The following is a 12,043-nucleotide window of genomic DNA, read 5'->3' as shown; positions in this document are numbered from 1 at the left end:
ATAAATAATCCTAAATCTACTTTTCAAATTGATTTGTAATGTGAGAAGGAAATTCCAGACTCAGGTTAGCTTTATTGTGAAATTCTACCTAACATTTATGGAAGAAGTAATGACAATATGATACAAAGTCCTTCAGAGAACTAAAGATGAGGGAACATTTTCCACATCATCCTGTTAGGCTAGCACTATAAACCAAAACCAGAAAGATACGACACACCCCTAGAAGAGCCCATTACCACCTTTCAGTTATAAAAAATAAGTCAAATAGGTACATAAATGTCTCAGAAATAAGTGAAATTACTACTCAACAGTGGTGAGATTTTAAGATTTTCATTTTATTAAAAATATAGCAACACAGTAGCAGCATCATTTGATAAATCTTTACTAGTACCACTTAGAAGTAGCCCTACTCACATAAATATACACGACCTATGCAGCATCTTATGTTTACATGTTAAACTCTTCCCTTGATAACCCATAGCATCATGTAAAGAACACTACTGTAAGATTAAGAAGAAGAATATTTAACTATTAAACTGAACTACCTATACAATGACACAATACACCCAGATGTAATCTTCTGTGGAAATGAGGGAGTTCTGCAGATTGCCCCCCAACCATTTGTTGCCTACCACGCTGCCTCAAGTTGATGGAACTCCATCTCTTCAATTCTAATTCTTTCAGCATGATTTTCATAAATTTGAACTTGCACATAGAGTCAAGAAATTATCTATCTAGCAAAAGAAAGTTAAGAATGGAGAGGACTACTATTCCATTCCAATCCCAGGGAAATAAATCTTAGCAGTAAAATATGTGAAGTTTCCCACAAGTTGGCAATTTTCAAAATTAAAATGTTAGCTACATACAAAGGTAATTTAAAAATCAGGAAACAAACTAAAACCCTGTGTTTAAAAACAATATATCAAGAAATGTTGTCTTAGATATAAACTAATTATTATGATAAATTACTTGCTAGGAAATACAAAAATACCTTAAAATAGAATGGAAAGAAATGTAATTATTACTTACTACCAACCTAACTGAATATGGACCAAAAAACCATCAATAGCTTTAGCTTTTGTTTTTAAAGTAAGGTATCAATCTTCAGGCAAAATCACCAATAAGAGCGTATTTAAGAAAAATTCACCCACAAACCCAAAATTAGGTAAGGAAGTCAATTTTATTTTAAAAGACTTTATATTACACTATACTTACTACTGCTTCCAGAAATCTAATTTAGCCCTTTTAAGAGCCCTAACTTTTGAAATTTGAAAATAAACAATTTTAAATGAATTATTACACTAGCTAAATAAACATGAGGATACTAAGTATGTAGGTAGTGAAAAGAAAAAATAGTTAAACATATAAGGAACATACTTTGTGGACACGGCTCTACTTCATAACCCAGTCCGTTAAAATCAGATACTATCTTTTAGTGAAAATATAAGAAATAATGCACTGAAATGTTATTTAATGCATCCTTCCAAAAGGATTCATACTAATAGCTAAGTCAACCACTAAAAAGACTAATCATAAAAATATGATTTTATCAAATCATATTACTTCTAATAGATTTTTTTAAATGATTAAGGGCCTATTACTACATATTGTAATTCTTAAAATTAAATAGTGTCTTCAGGGCTGATTTAAAGACTTTTTAAAGTTTTAAGATAAAGATAGCAACATATATATAGGAATGAATGAGGTCCTGCAAATAATGTCACAAATGAAGTTACTTTCTTGACAAGAAAGGATTCTAAACTTGAATTTTTCTTTTAAGCATGTCAAAATTTAAGCCTCTGACACTTCTGAAGATCAATATGGCATAGATTGAAACTACTGAATGTAAGAATTCTAAACAAAATCACAAGTTGACTAGTGTTTGCAATTATAAATTAGACTAGATGGAGAAATAATACAGAGGCAACTGCAGAAGTTAAGGATTTATGCTTGTTTTCACACATAAAACTGGTCACCTTATTATGAAGGTCCATCTTAATATAAATAATTCATCATGCACTGCGAAAAGAAACAGGAGGATCAACAGAATTTGTCTAGAATGATAAATAGCAACCACAATTAAGGAACAGAATGTACTCTCTGTATAATCAAGCTAAAAAAAAAAAACGTAATTAAAAAAAGGATCAAGTATAAAATTACTGTCTTCTTGGCCTTACCTCAAGTTTTCCTGACATCTACCTGGGATGAAAAAGAATAGTCTTAAAGAAAGAACAAAATACCTTGAAAGAAAGTAACAAATAAATGGAAACCTACCAGGCTCCTATAAGTGAACAAAGAAAAGAAAACCTCTCTCTCTCTCTCTCTCTCTCTCAATCTCTCTCTTTCGCACACACTCACTCCAATACCTCCAAGCCCTAGAAAACTTTGCTTCCATAAACACATTTAAGAACATGTTTCACTCTCTCTGGATCGCCTATATTCCTATTCATGTCCTCCTTTTACAAATCAGTGTCTTTCAAAAGAAGTATTATTTTAAAACTGAGTATCATCAGCAAGAAAAATAATTAGTAGCAGGAACCTAATTATATTAACTGCCAACAAAGGAAACATTGAGTCCAGAGTACAAGAAATAACTCAAAACACCACACAAACATGTTTTCTCCACGTTGAAACAATTTCTATGCCAACTAAAACAAGATAGACATGATAAACTAAGATGCTGTTTTGAAATGCATAAACAAATACTCTCCTCTAAAATACTTAGCTTTATTAGAGAAATGGTACTAAAAATAACAAAGATTCAAACAATTGCTCTATTCTACTACATATTATAAATAAGACAGCTGTTGATGCAAGACACACACTCACAATCTTTCCATATGCACCCAAGCATTCTTGTATCAGAATAAGCTGTTTACCAGCCAACCGTATGTGGTTGAATGATTAAAATGACCATCTATACTTTACATAGTAAAGCATTTTCAAAAATTTTAATGTACACGGTGACAAAAAGGAAAAAAAAACACAGTAATTCTGAACACATGAAGAGTAATTAAGCAGCTTCATAATCAAACCAGGCTTCATTACTTGCAATAAGGGCAATTCTTTCCATTTTCTATCAAATACTTAAGTTTCAATAGTATGAACATTAAAAGAAAACTCAAGTTGAAACCAAGTAACTGATGTGCTACTCAGCTTTTTAAATCTATAAGTAACTCTTCCCATGAGGTAAGGCAACGGAGTAATCTGATTGTATTAGATTGCATTAAAATAATTATACTTGATTTTTTTTAATAACATGCTAATTGAAAGGTATAACTTTTGGGGGAATATAACAATAATGAAAAGATTTCTGAAATTATGAGTTATGGCTTTGGGGAAAATATTAGCAATGTTGTCATTTTACTACTTGCATACTTCCTGCAAAAAGTGAGCCTAAGAGTAACGGATGACCTATATTTTAAACTCAAGTAAACATATCCTTAAAACAAATAATCTCACGTGTTCTCTTTTACATATAATTTCTGCACATCACTTACGAGAAGATGATTAAGAGGTAATAATTAAGGCCATCCAATGGAGACAACGAAAGTGTTCGCTCTGATTTAAGTAAAGTAAGAACATGCTTCATATTCAATTATCACAGTATAAAACTGATGGTCCCAAAACTGCATTGTTGTTTTAAGCTCTGAAGTCATTCTTAAAAGCAGGACTTCCCTCATGTTAGGTGAGCTATGTAAGAAGCTCTTCTCTGACACACTATTTTGGACACTTTCTCTATGGGAGTGAATGAAATATCCATCTAAGTTCCGTATGAATTGAGAATGACTAGCACATATAAAATTCTAGAAAACAGTATACCACATTGTAGAAGGCACTAAAGCTTCAGCTTGTGCTCCCATAGCCCGTTTTGAAAACCCAGTTTTCTTTTAATAATGGCACCTTTGCCACCTACAGCTGACAACACACACTGCAATATTATTCATAATAAGCTTGGAAATGTCAAAAAAAGTTCAAAAGGAAATGCTTACTTTGTGAGGAGACCCAATGATTCTAAACGCTGAATACTAATCCATTATTATTAGTATTCAATACAGTTGCTCTTCCTTTTGAAAGAGAACAGTAGCATGCATTGTCAGTTGTTTGTTAATCCACTTATTTAAGCAATTTTAGTCTGTAAAACTATTTTAACAAAAAACTGTTGTCCTAAACAGTGAGCAAAAGAAAACACAATAGTGAGAATTTAACACAACCACCGTAAATCCTGTGAAGTAAATGTTAAAACTTCTTACATACTCTGCACTTACAAGGGTGTGTATATATTTGCACCGATTTCAAGCACATCATCAAATCTGTATATATTGAAATTAAAAAAAAAAAAAAGTAAAACAATACAAAATTCAGTAACAACCATTTTTTAAAAGAGCCTCCAATGCTTATCTCCAGTCTCTGTGGACAGTACAAATTTGGATCTTTGACGTCCCATTTATTTGCAATGGTTCTTGGCAAACACTAACAAACCACATGACAAGTGTGTCAGCCACCATGGAAATGCACAAATTCTAGAAGATGAGGAGTTTGGGTAACACCTGTTATTTTCACGATGTCCATGCTTTATTTTCTTACTCAGTAACAAGATGGCCACAAAGTCACCTAACAACTAGAAAAGCTGTTAGTTCATATCTTCATACTCAACTGGATTTCTTCACTGTATAACATCTTGTTGGAAGAATTAATAGCTTTGGATTTTATTCCAGCGTGTGTTTAGAGGTGCATCTGTCAGTCCTACACTGCTTCTGTTTTGGTAGAGAGGTTTTCTTCATTTGGCTGACAATTCCCATTTTGCTGGACTTTGTTTTCCTCAGTCCTTGGTGCATCCTTGTCATCTACTTCTTTGCCCACACTTGAATCTGGTTCTTTATTGTGTTCCTTCTCCTACAATGAATATTAAGTTGTACACTTAATATTGTCTGCTATTACATCTGGTTATAGCTAAAATATGTACTTCAGTGAGCTTAATAAAACAGTATTTTCTCCCATTACCTTTTCAGATAAATAAGATACACAAACATGTATCAATATGTCCTCTGGAAATTGTAAATTAGAATAAAATAGTTGAGGAGGAAGTCTAAGTGTTGAAAAAATGTTACTTAATTGAAAAAGTGGGACAGATCTGTTGAAAGAGTTAAATAGGTGCCAAAGATGCCAGGATAGATTTGTAATCTGCATACCAAAGAAGCAAAATTCAGAGGCTGTAGAAAAAGAAATCGCAATTCATCCTAGCAAAGACTGCTCAAGAACAGTCCAATTCTGCCCTCAATTAAAGGAGAATTACGTGAGAACATGTGGAACAGTGCCTGACACACGGTGATGCTCAAGAGACGGTATCAATACTATTGACGATGATACTAAATCTCTATGAATATAAGCGTAAATAAAACCAGAACATGAAAGCTCCAGAACTCATAATTCATTTCCAAATACAAATACACTTACTGGTATAACAAAAGAATTAATGTAATTCACAAGTAGTTAAATATTTATCCAAAAAACTGACTTGGTAGAATTTGCTTTTCCATTGATTATTCTAATTCAACAAACCTAATTTCAGTATACATTATAAAACCAATGATGACAAAAGTTTTGTCAAATTTGCTGAAACAAATATATTTCACAGGAAACAGATATATTCTGAGGAAAATGGCCCCAATCAGAAACCTTATATAAAATCAAATCTACGTTACCTATAGACAGGCTTTTTGTATGCCAGTCTAGGACTCTCTAAAATAAGGAATGCATTTGTCTGAGTTTCAGTTAGCTCGTACCTCATCCCTTCAAAACTTCAGCTTAAAAAAGTTATCAACTGAACATTAAAGAATACCAAAAACATACAAGATACTATAGCTCTCAAGAAGTTTTTGGCCTGAAACTAGTTCTGTATAAAAATAACAATATCAATTATTAATTATTCAAAGCCTAAGCACTGAATGACTGTTGCTTACTTTAAGTGAAGTATTATTCTTCTCCAACTTTTCCTTTCCATCTCGGTCATTAGAACTCTTTCTTGTAGAGGTTGAACGTTCTCTCTCTCTTCTTTCACTGATGTGGTCCCTTTCTTTTTCTCTCTTTTTATCCTTCTTATTTCTGCTATAAGAATATTGAGAATATATGCCAGTGAATGTCTAAGAAATTAAAGACCTACCATGCTGTTGACAAAACAGCCTTATCTAACACTAATACGTTGTAAATAAGCGTATCAGTAACCCGGTTTGACCAAGTAATATAAATGGACGTTATAACCCCACCTACTCCACCCCATACCCCAATTAGCTTTTTAAAGATACACAGAGGCCACCATGTGTTCACATAAAACACAATTTAGTTTTTTCAATTTCTTAGTTCAAGATTAATTTATCTGCTGTAATGAGATTAAAATAAAACAAAATATAGTGTTTTACCTACTTTTTCAAAGCAAAAAAAATGAAAAAACAGACAGGAATGAAAAGGATAAAGAATTAGAGGTAGCTCCCATGGAGGGCTGAATGACTACTAGCAAAACTTCAGACTTCAAACAACCTACTGTGCACTGCACTCATCATTCACCATTAAAAGGACACCCACCGATTCAAGATGAAAGTTAAAAGAAGACTAAATGAACAAGTTCCATGTATAAAAATAATATACCTTTAGAATTAGAGAGAAAAAAAAATTCAGAGCAGAGGTATAATACCTTCTACTTTAAAATATCAACCTTAATAGGGAACTCTAAGCTTTTTTCTCGTAACTATGAATAGTTTAAAAATAAAGACAAACAGGGGGCGCCTGGGTGGCTCAGTTGGCTGAGTGCCTGACTCTTGATTTCGGCTCAGGTCATGACTTTACAGTTCATGAGTTCGAGCCCTGCATCGGGTTCTGTGCTGGCAGTGCAGAGCCCCCCCACCCCCACCCCGTGCCCCCCTCTCTCCCTTGAAATAAATAAATAAACTTTAAAAAATAAATAAATAAAAATAAAGACAAAGACCAGGAAAACAAAGATACTTAGCAAATAGATCTAAATACATACGAAAATTTAGTTTAACAAGGGTGGCATCTCAAATCATTGAAGAAAAGATGATCTTTTGTCAGTAAAAGGTTTGGAGACAATTGGATTATTATCTGGTAAGTGCTAAAACTGGATCTACATCTCTTATCTCATTCCATAATATATAAATAAGTCCAAATGGATCAGAGACCTAAATTTTTAAAATAAAATGCAGCTGCTAGAAGAAAACATGGGTGAACTTCTTTACTAACTGGGTAAAAAGAAAGATTTTTTTTTTTAATGTTTTATTTATTTTTGAGAGAGAGAGAGAGACAGAGCACGAGTGGGGGAGGAGCAGAGACAGAGGGAGACACAGAATCCGAAACAGGCTCCAGGCTCTGAGCTGTCAGCTCAGAGCCCGACACGGGGCTCGAACTCACAAACTGTGAGATCATAACCTGAGCCGAAGCTGGACACTCAACCGACTGAGCCACCCAGGCGCCCCAAAAAGAAAGATTTTTAACCATAACTAAAACTTCAGGTACAATAAAAGAAATATATGTGTGCAACTCCACATAGTATATCTTTCTACATAATTCTTAAATAAGGAACAACCACATCAAACTGCATAAAATTCTTAGGAATAAATTGAACCACGGAGGCAAAAAATGTGCTGAAAGAAATGAAGACAAATAAATATGCTTGTTTATGGACTAGAAGATTTAAATACTGTTAAGATGACAACAGTGTCCAAAGCCACCTACAGATTCAATGCAACTCCTATCAAAATCCCATTGCTGTTGTTACCAGAAATAGAAAAACCCATCCTAAAATTCATGTACTATCTTAAAGGACATTGAATCAACAAAACGATCTTAAAAAGAACAAAGGTCGAAGCTTTTCCGAACTTCAAAACCTACTACACAAAAGGTACAGTAACCAAAGCAGTGTAGTATTATATAAGGACTGAAAATAAACCCATGGAATACAGCAGAAACTCCAGAAATAAACTTCCACATATAAGGCTCAAATGATTTTTGACATAGATGCCAAAACCCATTTAATGGGGAAAGGACAATCTTTTCAACAAATGGTACTGGGAAAACTGGATATGGATATCCTCCTGCATTAAGAACGAGGATGGACCATTATCTTATACTATATTAAAAACCTGAGTCAAAGTTTTTTTGATTCAAAAAGCTTGGATCAAACACCTAAATGTAGATGCTAAAACCATAGAACTCTTGGATGAAAACATAGGAGAAAATCTTCATGACACTGGATTTGGCAGTGATTGCTTGGACATACACCAGAAGCAAAGACAACAAAAGGAAAAAATAGATAAATCTGTCTTCATCAAAATTAAAAACTTTAGGCATGTGAAAAGACATCCCACAAAATAGGAGAAATATTTGCAAATCATTTATCTGGTATAGGATAAATGAATTTAAAGAACTACAATTAGAGCCTGGAGCCTGCTTCGGATTCTGTGTCTCCCTCTCTCTCTGGCACTCTCCCACTCACACTGTCTCTCTCAAAAATAAATAAAACACTAAAAAAAATAAATAAATAATACAAATAACCCAATTTGAAATGGCCAAAAAGCTTGCAAAGACAGGTCTCCAAAGGTACAGAGATGGTCAATTAAGCACACAAGAAGATGCTCAACATCACCATTCATTAGAAAAATGCAAATCAGGGGCGCCTGGGTGGCGCAGTCGGTTAAGCGTCCGACTTCAGCCAGGTCACGATCTTGCGGTCCGTGAGCTCGAGCCCCGCGTCGGGCTCTGGGCTAATGGCTCAGAGCCTGGAGCCTGTTTCCGATTCTGTGTCTCCCTCTCTCTCTGCCCCTCCCCTGTTCATGCTCTGTCTCTCTCTGTCCCAAAAATAAATAAACGTTGGAAAAAAAAAAAAAATTTAGAAAAATGCAAATCAAAACCACAATGAGATGCTACTACACTCCTGAAGAATGACTATAATCAGAAGCAGACAATAACAAGTGTTGGTGAATACGTGGAGAAACTGGAGCCCTTGCACATCGCTGTTGGGAAGGTAAATGTGTGAAAACAGTCTGGCAGTTACTCAACAAGATAATAAGAGAGTACCACAGGATTCAGCAATTACCGCTCCCAGACAGGTATCCCAGAGAAATGCAACCATATATCCACACAAAAACTTGTACATGAATGTTCATAGCAGCTTTTTTTTTTCTTAACGTTTATTATTGAGAGACAGAGACAGAGAATGAGCATGGGAGGGGCAAAGAGGAGGAGACACTGAATCTGAAGCAGGTTCCAGACTCTGAACTGTCAGCACAGAGCCCGATACAGGGCTTGAACTCACAAACTACGAAATCATGACCTGAGCTGAAGTCAGACGCTCAACCGACTGGGCCACCCAGGCGCCCCCAGAGCAGCTACTCTTAACAGCTAAAACACAGAAACAATACAAAGAAGTTCATCAACTAAAGAATGGAAAAATAAAACACAGCTTCATCCACACAATGGAATATTGCTCACATATGGAAAGAAGTATTGATACAAGGTAAAACATGAACCTTGAAAACATTACATTTAGTCAAAGAAGCCAGAAACAAAAAACTACATGTACTGCATGAGTCCATATATGAAATGTCCAGACCTGGCAAATTCACAGACACAGTAAGTTAGACTAGTCATGGACAACACTACTGTGAACCTAACTAAAAACCAATGAATTGCCCATTTAAACAAGTGAATTTTATGATATTTGGGTTATTTCTCAATTAAAAAAAACACACATCCAAAGTTTAAGTGGGGCTACATACAGTCACATTCACACACAGTATATATATTGTATATGCTGTCTATTCTGAAGGAGAAATCCTAAGATAGATCTACTTAATTTTGCAAAAGAAACACAAGGATAAAAACAATGGATCACTGACAGAAGGTGGATAAGACGCAAGGTAGAAGAAATGAGGAGGGAATGACTTTGTGAACCCATCTTTTTGTCTAATTTGAGTTCATAATAGTAAAGTTTTAATTTATATGAGCAAAGTATTAAAAATACATTTATACGACCCACAACTACAGTATCCTATGCTTTCCATTATTCTCACCTAAAAACAATAACCCACAAGCAAATAAACACAAGACACCTGCTGAGAAACATGCCCCTCTTCACACTCTGGCAAAGTTTGTCAATTTCTCTGTTCCATACCAAGAAAACCACAGAAAACCAACTGAAAAACTCTGACCAATTATTAAGGTGATGGGATGAAAAATAAATATAGAGAAATCAATAACCTTCATTTGCACAAAACATCCAATTAGAGGACATAATGAAAGAAAAGACCTCATTAACAACAAAAGACCTCATTAACACAGAAGGTGCATAAAATCTGTATGAAACAAACACTGAAGCACTCCTAAAAAATACTAAGGACGATTTAGCGTCGCCTGGGTGGCTCAGTCGGGTAAGCGTCAGACATCAGATGAGGTCATGATCTCATGGTTCGGTTCCGGAGCTCGAGCCCCGCATCGGGTTCTGTGCTGTGAGCACCTAACCTGCTTTGGATCCTCTGTCCTCCTCTCTTTCTGCCCTTCCCCTGCTTGCTCTATCTTAAAAATAAAATTTAAAAAAAAAAAAAAAAAAAAAAAAAAGGACGATTTAAATAAGTAGAAATATATACCATGTTCCTGGATAGACTCACCATCGTAAGGCTTTATTTATTAATAAACCTATAAATTTCTTCTAAGTTAATAAAGTTAATCCAACTGGTGCCCACTAAAAAGGAGAATTAGAGCAATATCCCTGATGAACATCGATGCAAAAATTCTCAAAAAGATACTACCAAATCGAATCCAACAATACATTAAGAGAATTATTCACCACGATCAAGTGGGATTTATTCCTGGGCTGCAGTGGTGGTTTAATATCCACAAATCAATCAATGTGATACACCACATAAATAAAAGGATAAGGACCATACAATCATCTCAAAATATACAAAAAAAAGTATTTAACAAAATACAGCATTCTTTCCTGATAAAAACCCTCAAGAAAGTAGAGAAAGAAGGAACATACCTCAACATCACAAAAGTCATATAGACCCACAGCTAATACCAAAGACCCACAGCTAATACCATCCTCAATGGGGAAAACTAAGTGCTTTTCCCCTAAGGTCAGGAACACACAGGGATGTCCACTCTCACCACTGTTGTTCAACATAGTACTTGAAGTCCTAGCCTCAGCAATCAGACAACAAAAAGAAATAAAATGCATCCACATCAGCAAGGAGGAAGTCAAACTTTCACTTTGACAGACAACAAGATATGCTATGTAGAAAACCAGAAAGACTCTGCCAAAACACGAATTCAGCAATGTCGCGGGATATAAAATCAACATACAGAAATGCTGCATTTCTATACACCAATAATGAAGCAACAGAAAGAGAAATCAAGGAGTACATGACATTTACGACTGCACCAAAAACCTTAAGATACCTAGGAATAAACCTAACCAAAGAAGTCAAAGATCTGTACTCTAAAAACTATAAAACACTTATGAAAAAAATGAAGATGACACAAAAGAGTGCAAAAATACTCCACGCTCATGGATTGGAAGAGCAAATACTGTTAAAACAAACCAATCTACACATTCAATGCAACCCCTATCAAAATAACGCCAGCATTTTTCAGAGCTAGAACAAATAATTCTAAAATTTGTATGAAACCTGGTTAAGACCCTAAATAGCCAAAGTAATGTTGAAAAAGAAAAGCAAGGGGTGCCTGGGTGGCTCAGGCAGTTAAGCTTCTGACTCTTGGTTTTGGTTCAGGTGGTGACTGAGCCCCACACTGGGCTCGGTGCTGACAGCATGGAGCCTACTTGAGATTCTCTCTTTCAATAAATAAATAAACAAACTTTTTTAAAAAGAAAAAGAAAAAAAAGAGCCATCTGGGTGGTTCACTGGGTTAGGCATCTGACTTCTGCTCAGGTCATGATCTCACAGTGCATGAGTTCAAGCCCCACATCAGGTTCTGTGCTGACAGCAGAGCCTGCTTTGGAGCCGTCTCTCTC

General features: G+C 35.0%; 1 protein-coding gene across 4 annotated transcripts in view; it reads right to left on the bottom strand.

Moving 5' to 3' along the window:
* Positions 1 to 314: 314 nt before the first annotated feature.
* Positions 315 to 12,043, bottom strand: part of SREK1 (splicing regulatory glutamic acid and lysine rich protein 1) — a 49,995-nt gene continuing 38,266 nt past the window's right edge. For 3 of the 4 annotated variants that reach the window (XM_047850667.1, XM_047850683.1, XM_047850691.1), the window contains 2 exons: positions 5,964 to 6,108; positions 315 to 4,896 (listed from right to left, as the gene is read on the bottom strand). In XM_047850667.1, the coding sequence (XP_047706623.1) occupies positions 4,747 to 4,896; positions 5,964 to 6,108 (295 nt within the window). In that variant the 3' untranslated portion in view covers positions 315 to 4,746. The remainder of the gene's footprint in view (positions 4,897 to 5,963; positions 6,109 to 12,043) is intronic. The other variant, XM_047850675.1, reaches the window with a different exon arrangement.

Source organism: Prionailurus viverrinus, chromosome A1, assembly GCF_022837055.1.
Source record: "Prionailurus viverrinus isolate Anna chromosome A1, UM_Priviv_1.0, whole genome shotgun sequence".
Taxonomy (NCBI): Eukaryota; Metazoa; Chordata; class Mammalia; order Carnivora; family Felidae; genus Prionailurus; species Prionailurus viverrinus.
This window is presented reverse-complemented; position numbering and strand designations above follow the sequence as displayed.